The 13,934-nt window shown below is 31.6% G+C and overlaps 2 protein-coding genes across 2 annotated transcripts; one reads left to right on the top strand and one right to left on the bottom strand.

Moving 5' to 3' along the window:
• The first annotated feature begins 1,633 nt into the window (after window positions 1-1,633).
• LOC8287428 lies at window positions 1,634-10,468 on the top strand. Its single transcript, XM_048373614.1, has 8 exons — window positions 1,634-1,781; window positions 1,897-2,026; window positions 2,718-3,450; window positions 8,260-8,319; window positions 8,432-8,480; window positions 8,801-9,080; window positions 9,300-9,432; window positions 10,196-10,468. The coding sequence occupies exons 1-8, from the start codon at window positions 1,649-1,651 to the stop codon at window positions 10,271-10,273; spliced, it is 1,596 nt and encodes a 531-aa protein (XP_048229571.1). The 5' UTR covers window positions 1,634-1,648; the 3' UTR covers window positions 10,274-10,468.
• A 55-nt stretch (window positions 10,469-10,523) lies between these two features.
• Window positions 10,524-13,619, bottom strand: LOC8287427 (heat shock protein 83). Its single transcript, XM_002509806.4, has 4 exons — window positions 13,219-13,619; window positions 12,819-12,960; window positions 12,455-12,735; window positions 10,524-12,297 (listed from the first exon to the last, which is right to left on the bottom strand). Exons 1-4 carry the CDS (start codon window positions 13,360-13,362, stop codon window positions 10,753-10,755), a joined length of 2,112 nt encoding a protein of 703 aa, XP_002509852.1. The 5' UTR covers window positions 13,363-13,619; the 3' UTR covers window positions 10,524-10,752.
• Between the last annotated feature and the right edge of the window lie 315 nt (window positions 13,620-13,934).

The raw sequence follows: 13,934 nt of genomic DNA, 5'->3' as shown, positions 1-13,934 counted from the left end.
GCAAGAGCATTGGAAACTCTATTACAAGTTGTATTTGCATAACAGAAAAAAGCAAGATGAAAAACAATTCAAGAAAGCTAAAATGTCATGAATGACTAAGACAAAATAGCACATATATTGGAATTTTCTCAAGGTACATAATATTAATTATAATATAGTTGATATGATAAGAAACTTAGAAGCATTACAGAAAATATGACGATATAGATAGTAATTAAATATCATACTTTATTTCATTTTACTCAGTTAATTTTAATTTATTTAATTTTAGAATTTTTAATTATTCAATATTAAGTTTACTTACAATTTAATCATATATCGTTAATAAAAAATTGGTACGTTATTTTTATCTCCCTTAATTATTTTTTTATCATTAGTAATATGTTAAAATTTCATTTACAAAATAATTAAATCTTGAGATACAATAAAATTTAAATAATTAAAATAAAATAAATTAAAATTTTGTGATAAAAATAAAATTAAGTGCAAAGTTAGGTGCTTATTTATATCATTATCTTGAAACATTACATTAGAATTCATCTTGTAATTGAGTCATCAAAATTCAGATTTTTTCTTCAATTTATTTAAGTTTTTCTTGTCTTTACAAAGAAAGGAACTTCATTGAACAATAAGAATATCATCCAACACAAGGGGACCAATATGAGGAGGAACTTCCCCCATCAGCACTTGGACCTCAACCAAAGAGAGTGCCCATTGTGCAAGAGCATTGGCAACTCTATTACAACTTGTATTTGCATAACAGAAAAAGCAAGATGAAAAACAATTCAAGAAAGCTAAAATGTCATGAACAACTAAGAAAAAATAGCACATATATTGGAATTTTCTCAAGGTACATAATATTAATTATTTCAGTATAGGAAAAATTGTCACATTTCAAAGGTTTTGCCGCAGACCAACTTGCAGCAGCAAAATATCATTTTAAGCAAGTTTCAGTTTACACATAATTAACACATATTTATCTCTACCAAAAAGAAAATCAGAAAAAAAAGGAAAAAAAGAAAAGAAAAGGGTAAATCATTGCTGATAATAGATACATTCTCTCAATCATGTACTAAAAACAATATGTGTCACCTTATAATTGGAAGTTAAAATATAAGATGATGGGACAGTGCAAGAAAGGTTAATGCAAAACCTAGAGAGTGAGTGAATGAGGGAATTATATAAGAAGGAATAGAAGAAGAAGAAAGACATTAAGGGTCTGTGTTCAAACAACCGGCAAAGGGTCTTTTTAAGGGTACGTGAAAAAAGGTTTTGGTTACGTAATACAAATGTACGTAGAGAATAGTAACAAAATTTTTTTTGATGATCTTGATGAGAATAATATATAGCTGATGAAATGTCGTTTTAGGGTTAGATGAAAATTTGGGTCGCTTTGTTTTTATGGACCCCATTCATCTCATTTCAATGTCGGCTCTTATGTACTTTGTGTTACTTTTAAATGAGGAGAGACGGATCAATAGTTCCTTGCCCAGAGCCAAAAGCTAAGCTTAAGCTACTTGTTTTTAATTTTTTGTCATATCAACTCTTCTTTTAATTAATTACCCAGAAACAAGAAATCCCCCCAGAAAAATTAATAAAAGCAAGAACCAAGAAAACAAAAAGAGAGAAGATTTATTCAATTCAAGAAATGGGTCACCATTCTTGCTGCAATCAACAGAAGGTTAAGAGAGGTCTTTGGTCACCTGAAGAAGATGAAAAGCTCATCAGATACATCACTACTCATGGCTATGGTTGTTGGAGTGAAGTCCCTGAAAAAGCTGGTCTCTCTTCTTCTTCTTCTTCATTTCTTTCTTTTAAAACCCTTTTAATTATGGTTACTTAAGTAGATTATATTCCATCCTTGATGGTTGTTATTTCTTTTGAACAATTTCTTAGGGCTTCAAAGGTGTGGCAAAAGTTGTCGTTTAAGATGGATTAATTATTTGAGGCCAGATATTAGAAGAGGAAGGTTTACTCCAGAAGAGGAGAAGTTGATTATCAGTCTTCATGGAGTTGTTGGCAACAGGTTCATATCTTATATCTTATTATATAACGTATCTCAAATTTCTACTAGCCAAAGTTGCAAATTAACGCATCTCTAGTTGTCTGCTCTTGTGTACTGGATTTAAACTTCCTAGGGTTCTTCATCTGAGACTACTTGCAAGAATCATGACATGGGGAATATTGTTTTCTAAATTGGGGATTTATTTTTGTTTTTTCTGAAGGGAGTGAAAAGGTACTTGCAATCAGACTTTAGTGAAGAAGTTGATATCTCCGCCTGAACTTCTTTTTCTAAAAAAAAAATAAAAAAATTCATAGGAAAACTTCAAAAACAAGTTTGTCGTGCTTTTCTGCATTTTCTTTAAAATATTCACTTGAAGCAATCACACATTGTTGAAAATTAATGTTTCTTAAGTAGCTATCAAACTACTAACTGCATATCTTAGTAGACGTTAAGTAGGCAATATCAGAAGGTGTAATACGTGTTTTCATTAATTGTTAAATTCATGCTTAGGTACAGATATTTCAACCCCATCATCTTCCTTCTCCTTCTTTAATACAATTAAACTTTTTCTTTTTGTTCACTTCTAGATCACTACATCTCTATATTAGACATTTTAATAAGCTAGTTTTTAGCTGAATTGATTAATTAGACTCTTGGATATTTTAAGATATTTTATGTTCTAGCAAGTTTATATATGTTTATGGATTTGTAGGTGGGCTCATATAGCAAGTCACTTGCCTGGAAGAACAGATAATGAGATAAAGAATTACTGGAATTCATGGATTAAGAAAAAGATAAGAAAACCTTCAGTGCCTCCGGCTGCAACAGCTGCAGCAACTAGTACTCATGACCATTCCCACATAACTTATGCCTCAAACCAACTAGATTTAGTTCATCAAGATTTGACAACAAGACCTCATCATCAGGTGCAAGAGACCCTTTTTTCATCTTCAGCTCCCTTATTTATGTTCGACACTAGCACTACAACTACTACTACAACTACTACTACATCTCTAGATGCAATTGGGGATAGTAATGTCCGCAGCGAGCTTTATCATGAACCAGCAAGTTTGAACACAGAGAATTGGAACCCCAACCAACATCATCTTCATCATCACCACCATCATCATCAAGTTCAATCTTTTCCCCCACATGCTACTTTTAGTATTGGAATGGATACAAATTACCTACCTCCATTGATTGAGAATATGGAGAATATGGTACCCATAGAAATGCAATCTTGTAGCATCGATGAAGAAGGAGAGATAGCATTGGGTTGCTTACAAAGGCAAGAACTTAACGAATGGGTTGAGTCACAACAATGTTCAAACTTTCTGTTTTGGGATAATGTTGATGGTTCAGTACTTGGTGGAGAAGAGATTGCACCAACTAATCCATCAAGTATGGGAGCTGCAGCTACACTCTCCTCTTTCCCTTCATCTCTATAAGATCATATATATTTTATGATGGTGATGAAAGACACTTTTCCTTCTTTTCTCTCGATTGATTGATCGTTTTTCATAGAGCTTTCAAAATGGTCCAGGCTTTTGAAAATACAGTTTGTTAATTACTTAATTTCCTACCATTTTTAATTTTTTTTTCGATATATATGACTTTACTTGGTGAGATTGTGAAAAAATGTGAGGAAAAAATGCAAATTTCATAAAGTATTGCACGCAGTGTTTTTTATTTTTGTTGTTTGGAAACAGCAGAAGAGGAAAGAATAAAGACAATGCAACAACTTGCTCAGAGTTTGATACGATCATAGTGATGATGGTGATGATAGTTAACCTTCAATCCTTCACTTTGTTTGTTGATGGTGGTGAATGTTGTTGATGGCTTTTTGCTTCTTCTTCTTCCTTTCTTTTTGCCCCCTTTAATCCTTTTGAAAATAACAGGCTTGATGGATTCCCATGTATATCTTAGTGATGACAACATTCTTAGAGAGTGAAAAAATTTACCAAACGAGAAAAGATGTGTAATTTAATTGACAAATGAATTAAGGGATCATTGATTTTTTTTCTTTTTGGTCTTCAGTCTTTTATTTTACCCACAGTAAGAAAAATATACTGCTAAATACTATACTCCCTCACTAATCAATGCAGCATTATTGATTATTATACATATGTTGATCATGACTAAAGTATACACTTTGAGAATGATGGTGATTTATATATACTTAAATATATATATACATATATATGCATGAAAAGAAATTTACTGTTTAATAATGTAAACCGTTGATCGATAGGAAGAGAATTACGTTAGAGAAGGGGCAAAATTTCCAAACACAACTTGTATAGTATGACGCATTTTCATGTTAATTAATTAAGGAGGCTAATGATTATGTCTTGTGTTTGTGTCAAAGTTTGAAATAATAGCTTTAGAAACCATTGTCGTCCTGAAATTGATATTCCTTTGTAAAAGGAAAATTAGTACTCTCCTTGTTCAATTTTGCTGTGCTAGCTGTAATTAAAACTTGTTCACTTTTGTTAGTGGCCTGGATTGGATGAATTGTTTTTCTATTTATTTATGACCCAACATGGTGTGTGAGGTCATATAGTTCAATTTAAGGAAAATTTGCCTTCAATGTCTATTCATCATCACTATCATCACCTATATGTTATAGTTAATCACGTACATATGCACCATCCGATAACAGTAAGAATAATTATAGCTAGAACAACAATGGCACCACTAATAATCATACTTAACTAGTAATTGTAATGTGGGTCTCGTCCTAACATGGGTTACCCTCCCTACACGGATTTAATGGTACATGCTTATGGCAAAAAAATGTATGTTCATTAGGAAATTTTTTATTTAAGTTTAGTGTGTTCACTATAATTAATAGGAGAATAACACATATGTATTAAGCGTTTTATGTTTTGCTATTGGATAATTAATACATAAACCATAATTTAAAACTAATTAATATATATCAATTATTTATCGGTTTGATGTATAAATAAAATCTAGACAATAAATTTTAAAATATATCTAAGATCCCATATACTTAAGAGTTGTTTGGTTGAAATTGACAACCGCGCTTGATTGAATTTTTTCACTTTGATATTCAGAGCACTGGGCATAAATTACATTGTGTAAGCATCCGCAAGGACCATCGCGATGCTTTGTTTTAATTAAACAGTTGGATTCTCCTTGTCCGTATTAGTTCTGAGTCGACTATTCGACGCCCGGATAAGGCTCCCGAAGAGGCCGTTCTTAGTTTGTTCCCCAGCTGACACGCAGCGATCGGCTCTCACAACGGGAGCAACTCAAGTAGTCCGCCAACAGCTGACGGGTTCAGGATGGAGACCCCCAGGCCCAGCCCTCAGAGCCAATCCTTTTTTCGAGGCTACTGATTCATTTTGCAAGTGATTTTTACTTTATTGTTGGTATTTATTATGTTTTTTATTTCTTAATTTATTTTTAAAAATAGAATTGAAATAAAAAAAAAACAAAGTATCTTTCTTTTAAAGACAAAACTATTAGAGTACTTGACTTGTTTCAATAATAAATATTTCATTTGATAAGATTATAATAATTCTTGATATGAATTACAAGTTTTTTTCTTTCTAATTTTCTTTTTCTATAGAGAACCCCTATTTAGTGCAATTAACCACTTTCTTAGGCAGAATATGACTATTAAGCAGATAAATTCAAAAAAATATTTTGTTTCAATATAAATAATAATTGATAATTAGAACGTTCTTCTAAAAAAAATATATGAAAAATTTAAATCATCATAAGGCTTCAATGAACTTGATTAATAGATTTCAAGATTATCGTATAATACGTATATAACAATAACTTCTTTTTCTAAAACTTCCATATGGGACGTGCATTTGATGAAAACCATAAACATAAACACTTTCTGGAAGAAGATCTATATATTATAGTCAAAATAATCCAAAAGTGGAAAACATAAATGACTGAATTAAACAGGTTTAGAGAAAAAATTTCAGACAAAAATTTAAAAATTATCATATGGTTTCTTTTTTTCTTCTTGAGGGACGGAGATAATTTTTATATCAAAAAATAGCACATGCTTTATTTTTTTAGCAATTTTTAAATATATATTTATATTTTAACTATTTTTTATATAATTTTATATATATTTAACATGAACAATTACTAAATTATAATTTTCTAAGCAACATGACATTTAATACTATACCATAGAATTTATAAATATATTAAAATATTTAATTGGATACTAAAATATTTAAATATTTTTATTTAAAAAATTTATATTTCTATTAATTTCTACAATCTAAAAAATGAAAAAATATATTAAATGTATCTAAAAAATACTAAAAAATAAAATACAAATTACTCATTTGATAAAAAAAAAAAATCTATATCCTTCAAATATAAAAGAGCCAAATCACAAAATAATTTTTTAAATTCTATCCAAACTTCTTACTACACAATAATGAATAAAAGCATTTACACAAAGAAAGAAAAATGAAAACCAAGAAAATAACACAAGATGATGGAGAAATTACTGACGGGGGCAAATGTTAAAAAGACGAAAAAGAAATTTTAAAAAGTGTAGAATTTGATAGAGAAATTGAAAGAGATAATGAGATAGAAAGACATTTTTTTTTCTAAATTAAATAAAAAATTTATTTTTAATTCCTGAGAGAGTTTTAACAGAAGTGGTGGAGAAATGAAAAAAATTAAGAGTTTAACTAATTGCTCTACAATATTTAAAAAAAATATTTTAAAGTTTTCTTAATTTTTTATAATTAGAATTATTATCTAATTATAAAATTAATTTAGTAATTAATATTATTTTAGAATATAATTAATGTACTAGTTTTTACAATAATTATTATCTAATTAGAAAACTAATTTATTATTAATATATTATTTTTTAAAATTAATCATTGATAATTAGAAATTTAACTTATTAATAAATAAATTAATAAAAAATCATAAAACTACCTATAAATTGAATTTTATGTGTTAAATTAAGTAAACACTAGTCATTTACCCGTGTATTACAAAACAATTATTATTATTTCGATTATAAAATTAAGTTGATATATACAATTTAATATTAATTTATAATATTTTAAAAAAATATTAGCAAACTAACTATTTTTAAATATCTTTAATTTTTTAAAATTTTAAAATTTTTTAGTTCAATAATATAAAATTATTTTAAATATCTTTATTAATTAATTTAAATTTATATAACTTAATAATTTAATTGATATTACTAATTTTAGATTAAAAATTATTACATAATTAAAAAACTAATTTATTATTAAATATAATTTTAAAAAATAATTAAAAATATTTTTTTATAATTAAAATTATCATCTAATTAAAAAATTAATTTATTAATTAATATAATATTCAAATATAATTAATATACTTTTTCTTAAAATAGAATCAGTATAATTATCTGATTAGAAAACTATTTATTAGTTAACAAAATATTAAAATATAATAAATATACTATTATTTAAGATTAGAGTTAGTGTTTAATTAAGAATATAATTTATTAATCAATAAATTAATAAAAAAATTATGAAATTGCACATAAGCTTGAATTTTATGTGTTAAAAATAATATTTATGTCAAAATAAAAATTCTACGTGTAAAAAAAATTTTAAATCTCATAAATTAATAATGTATATAAATATTAAAATAAAATTTTATGTGACAAAACTTAAGCATATATATCAAAAAATTTTAAGTCTCAAAAATTAATTATATAGATTATAAATAAAATAAAATCTATATTATATAAGATTTTATTAGTATATAATTATTTTATTTTTTAATTTTATTTATATATAATATGATAATATTAATATATTTTATTTACAGTCACTATTATTTTTAACTAAAAAACTTAAATATTAAATTAAAAAATTTTAATACTTAAATCTTTATTAAGTTATATAAATTTTATTTAGTTCTAAAGTTGGAGTAAAAAGAATATTTTACTGTATTTTGCAACTCTTGGCCCCTATTTAATTTAAAATTCTGTTATGTTTGAATATATTAATTTTTTTAACCTTATAGGAAAGGTTGTTTCCTAAAAAAGAACAAAACAAATCAAATGTTGTGAATTTCAAAAGAAAAGAGAGTTGTGAACATAAATCGAAAGAGAAAGCCCAAATAAAACCCGAAAGGATCACATAGAAAACAAGGCCCAAAATAGTCTATAAAATTGACTTGCTCACTTATTTAGGGTTTCTCTGCTGTTTAGCGAATTGAGATTTCAGTGCTAAAAAAGACCTTCACTCTCAATTCATTGCCGCCTCTTATCTCAACTCCCGCAGTCAACAATGGTAACCTCCTTTCTCTTTCTCCCATCTCTGTATTTTGTGATTTTATTTTCTGGGTGATTAGGCAGAGATTCAAGCACATTGATATTTTTACTTAAATTCTTCTTTTTAACAGATCATTCCAGAGAAAAACCGCCGCGAGATCTCTAAGTACCTCTTTCAAGGTTTCTTCTGTCTCTATTTATTTTATTTGTGTAGTCCCATATGCATAAAAAATACTGTATCTTTATATTAATTATGCATTATATGGATCAGCATGTGTATCAACGCTAACAAATTTTACGAATTGAAATTCTTATTGCATAACGTGCTGAAGGTCCAGCTTTTATAATTGATTTGGGACTGGCTGAAATATAGTGCATTTATGTGGATTAACCTGTGTTTCAATGTTCAGAAAATTTTGCAAACGTGAAAATCTTACTGCATCACATGCTAGAGTTTCAATTTTTAATTGGGTTCAAATTCTTTTATGCACTTTGTACAGAGGGAGTTTGCTATGCAAAGAAAGATTTCAATCTCGCAAAGCATCCAAATATAGATGTGCCTAATCTACAGGTTATTAAGCTGATGCAAAGCTTTAAGTCAAAGGAGTATGTTCGTGAGACTTTTGCTTGGATGCATTATTATTGGTTCCTTACCAATGATGGTATTGAGTTCTTGAGAACTTACCTCAATTTGCCATCTGAAATTGTGCCTGCTACATTGAAGAAACAAAGCAAACCCCTTGGTAGACCCATGGGTGGCCCACCTGGCGATCGCCCACGGTATTTCTTTTACTTTGATTTGTTTATAGCATTTCTGGTTTGTTAAGTTAGTTTTTCCATGTTATTAATATGGTATTTTATGCAGCTTAGTTGGTTAATGCTGTACACCCTGTCTTCTTTCCTGCAGTGTCATTTTAGTTTTTAATTTTTAAGTTTATTTTAGATGGTTTGTCTAATAAGCATTAATTATTAATCTGGTTTTCTTTTGATGTAATTTAGTGGCCCATCTCGCTTTGATGGAGAAAGGAGATTTGGTGGAGATCGTGATGGATACCGTGGAGGACCACGGGGTCCTCCTGGTGAGTTTGGTGACAAGGGCGGAGCTCCTGCTGATTACCGACCTACGTATGGGGTAATTACTTGATTTATTACCCTATTAATATCCTTTTCCCATTACTTCTGTTTTGTTTTTTATCTTAGTGTGGTTTTTGTATTGTTTAGTTCATACACTTTCTATGGATGATAGAGGACCAATGTTGTGAGCTCTAGTTGTTGGAACCTTTTCCCTTTGCCAAATATTAGCACCTTTGTGTAGCCTTGCGTTAGCTCAATTAGGGTGGGTACTATTTTCTTGATGACTGGTTTGGGTGGATTCCTTCTTTTGCTCCTCAGCCTACAAGTATTATAATCTGTTTCCAGCCCTTGTTCCCCTCCCAAGAGCAGTTTCTTATGTGTTACTCACCCGCCTGCCGCTGGAAACACTACCTCCCATCTGATTTGCATATGTTAAGCATGCCACTAGCGTTCATCTTTAGCCAAGATGAACTCTCCATGAGATTCTTTACCTGGTGTTCAGCCTCCTTACCATCTTGTTAATTACTTTATCTTGTTCAATAGGCTAGGATCAAGAAAAGTTCATTTATGAAGTTTTTGGTCTGTAACCTTGATTTTCATTCTAGGCATTCTTATTTCTCCATTTGGATTTTAGCATTGCAAAACTCTCATTATTTTATTAAATGTTCACTTTGTTAAAAATGGTTTGGCCTATATGGATAACATGCGTTACTTGCTAGCAATTTGTCTTGCAACATGTTAAATTGATTATGGTTAGATTTGGATTTTCATTTTCTGCACCTTTGTCACGGTATAAAAATGTTTCTGTTTAAAAAATGCAGGGTAGCGGTGGAAGGCCTGGCTTTGGCCGTGGTGCTGGTAGTTTTGGTGCAGGGCCTGCTAGCTCAAATCTCCCTTGAAGGAATGTTGATTTTTGCATTTTAGTTCTGGCAGTTTCATCTCTAGGCGGAAGTCATTTTGAAGTGTTGCATTTCGAAGTTTATACTAGTCGCTGATTGATATAGAGTGGGAGTTTGTTTGTCCTTGAATATTCATTTTAAATTTTGCCATATTTTGATGAATTTGACCTTAACTAATGTCAAGTTTAGTGCTCATCCCTTTCGGTTTGTTGTTTTCCTTTTCTTTTTCGAGGAAAAAAAAAAGGAAAAATTAAATGACTGATTAATTTATAAACTATTGCAATTAAAGTAGCTCCTACAAGTACAAAATTTATGGAAAAGGTCTCCAACACTCACTAGAGCCTAGTAAAGAAAAGTGATAAACCAAAACCAAAAGTTAGGAGTTCACAGATTTATATGTTTAAAAGGAAACGTTTAACATGAACCCAGAATAGATTAGGTGACTGCCGCATTTCCTCTTAAATGCACTTGGAAATTCTTTAGTCCACCTCCTCCATCTTGCTTTCCGCATTTTCTTCTTCCAGCACTGGCATCTCAATATACTCTGCACCAGCCTCATCCTCTTCAATTCCCAATCCCAATTTCAGCATCCTATGAATCCTTGCTGCAAACGTGTTAGGATCATCAAGACTAAAACCAGAAGTCAGAAGGGCAGTCTCAAAGAGCAACAGAACTAAGTCCTTCACCGACTTGTCGTTCTTATCAGCCTCTGCCCTCTTTCTGAGCTCCTCCATTATGGAATTATCAGGGTTAATTTCCATGATTTTCTTGCTAGACATGTAGGCACTCATGCTGCTATCTCTTAAAGCCTGAGCTTTCATGATCCTTTCCATATTTGCAGTCCATCCATATTCTCCAGTCACCAAGCAGCAAGGTGAGTCCACAATTCTATCGGACACCATAACTTTCTCCACCCTGTCTCCAAGGATTTCCTTGATTTTCTTGCAAAAGTTGTCAAATGACTTCATCTTTTCTTCTTTCTTCTGCTTCTCCTCCTCAGACTCTTCAAGTTGAAGCCCTTCCTTGGTTGCTGACACTAGTTTCTTGCCATCGTATTCCTTCAAGTGTGTCACAGCATACTCATCAATTGCATCAACCATGAGAAGCACCTCATATCCCTTCTTCTTTAGCTTCTCTAAGAATGGAGAGTTCTCGACAGCTTTCTTGCTCTCACCAGTAATGTAGTAGATATGTTGCTGGCCTTCTTTCATTCTTGTGACATAGTCCTTAAAGCTGGTCATCTCATCACCACTTTTGGTGGAGTAGTACCTAAGCAAGTCAGCAAGCTTGGATCGGTTTTGACTATCTTCATGGATCCCCAACTTAAGGTTTTTAGAGAAAGCTTCGTAGAATTTGTTATAGTCGTCCTTATTCTCTGCTATATCACTGAGCATTTCAATACATTTCTTCACCAAGTTCTTCTTGATGACCTTGAGAATCTTGTTCTGTTGTAGCATTTCACGAGAAATATTAAGTGGCAGGTCATCAGAATCAACAACACCCTTAACAAATCCTAGATATTCAGGAATGAGCTCTTCGCAGTTATCCATAATAAACACCCTCCTGACATAGAGTTTGATGTTGTTCATTTTCTTTCGTGTGTCAAAAAGATCAAATGGGGCCCGTTTCGGAACAAATAGTAAAGCCTTAAACTCCAGCTGCCCTTCCACAGAGAAGTGCTTCCAAGCAAGAGGCTCCTCCCAGTCATTAGTGATACTCTTGTAGAAGGAGGCATACTCTTCCTTGGTGACTTCCTCAGGCTTCCGCAGCCAAATTGGCGTCTGTTTGTTAATATGTTCCCATTGATGAGTCACCTCCTTAACCTTCTTCTTCTTCTTAGAGTCCTCTTTATCCTCATCAGCATCTTCCACATCTCCTTCATCTTCCTTCTTGGTTTCCTCATCCTCATAATCACTGACCTCTTTCTCAATAGTCTTCTCAGTCCAGAGGTAGATAGGGTAGCTGATGAATTCAGAGTGCTTCCTTACAAGGTCCTTCAATCTCCTTTCCTCCAAGTACTCGAACTGCGCTAACAACAAATCCATTTAAGTTAATTCCCATGTCAATTACGAGGAGTGTATTTTAGTAAGCTGGTATGTTCAAAATAACTTCTACTACCTGGTTTTTAGTTGCAAGGAATAATATGAAAAACAAATAGAAGTTGTAAACATTCTTAATTACCTGATCTTCCTTCAGGTAGAGGGTGACTTTGGTTCCTCTACCTAACGGTTCTCCATCAACATCCTTCCTGACAATGAAAGACCCTCCAGCCTGAGACTCCCAAACATATTGATCATCATCATTATGCTTTGTGGTGACAACCACCTTCTCAGCAACAAGATAAGCCGAGTAAAAACCAACACCAAATTGCCCAATCATGCTCACATCAACCCCAGCCTGCAATGCTTCCATAAACTCCTTTGTACCAGACCTCGCAATTGTACCCAAGTTGTTGACCAAATCTAACACCAGAATCATAATATTCAATCCTAACGAGATTCAAAACAGGATACAAAAGCAAAAAAAAAGATTGATCTATACAAACCTGCTTTAGTCATGCCGATGCCACTATCAATAATAGCCAGGGTCTTGTCAACCTTATCAGGCACAATCCTTATAAAGAGCTCAGGTTGAGAGTCAAGCTTGCTCTTGTCCGTTAAGCTCTCAAATCTGATCTTGTCCAGAGCCTACAACCACCAAAACTCAAAAAAATCATCATAACATGCCATAGATGTAAAAGCATAAAAAAGTTCTAAGTAAAAAAATCAAAACCTTAACCATTTAAATTGGCGAAAGGAAACAAAAACAAGAACCAAAAGCAAATAACATTAGACCCTTTTCATTTATTCAGTAACAGTTCATGAAATGACGCAAACAAAAAGAAAACAAAAAGTAATCAAGAAAATAAACGGAGGAATTAAATTATAGTAAAAGTGAATACTTACATCAGAGGAATTGCTAATAAGTTCACGAAGAAAAATCTCCTTATTACTGTAGAAAGTATTAATGATCAGACTAAGAAGCTGGTTTATCTCTGCTTGAAAAGCAAAGGTCTCAGCTTCAGTTTCCGTCATCTGCATGTCCGCCATTTGAAAATAGAAAAAGATTCAATAGCTTTCTTGATAGAGTTTAGTGTAGTTTACTGGCTCTTAATTTTGGTATGAAAGACTACAGCAAAGGAAGCGGTGCTTATGTAGTGCCAGAAAGAGAGAAAGGGTAGTTAAATTCTAGCGGTGTCAATACAAGTAAGCAGGTGCATGGAGAAGGTGGAGTGATACTAGTGGAACGTTTTGGATCAATTTTCGCCGTTTTCTAGACTAGTCTGTCTTGCTCCAAAATTCCATTATCAATCCAAATTTGGCCTCAACATTCTGCTTCTTCTAGGACCTTCATTGGGAATGTTATGGTAAATATTGCGGTTCTTTTTGTGCTTCTTATCTTTATGTTCTAATTTTAGGATCTGTTGTTTTTAGCTGTGGCCAAACGAGGTATAAAATGCTTACCGAACAACAAGTCACCTCTGTCTAATTCAACTCACAGTTCCCTCTCGTCAAAAAAGAAAGAAAAAAAAAGAAAACTCACAGTTCGCTTGACTTGGCTGTCATTTACTATTCCAGAACAGAATGGCAGAAATCTAAGAATGCATTTTATGGCCGGGCCC

This window comes from Ricinus communis, chromosome 5 (genome assembly GCF_019578655.1).
Source record: "Ricinus communis isolate WT05 ecotype wild-type chromosome 5, ASM1957865v1, whole genome shotgun sequence".
NCBI lineage: Eukaryota > Viridiplantae > Streptophyta > Magnoliopsida > Malpighiales > Euphorbiaceae > Ricinus > Ricinus communis.
This window is presented reverse-complemented; position numbering and strand designations above follow the sequence as displayed.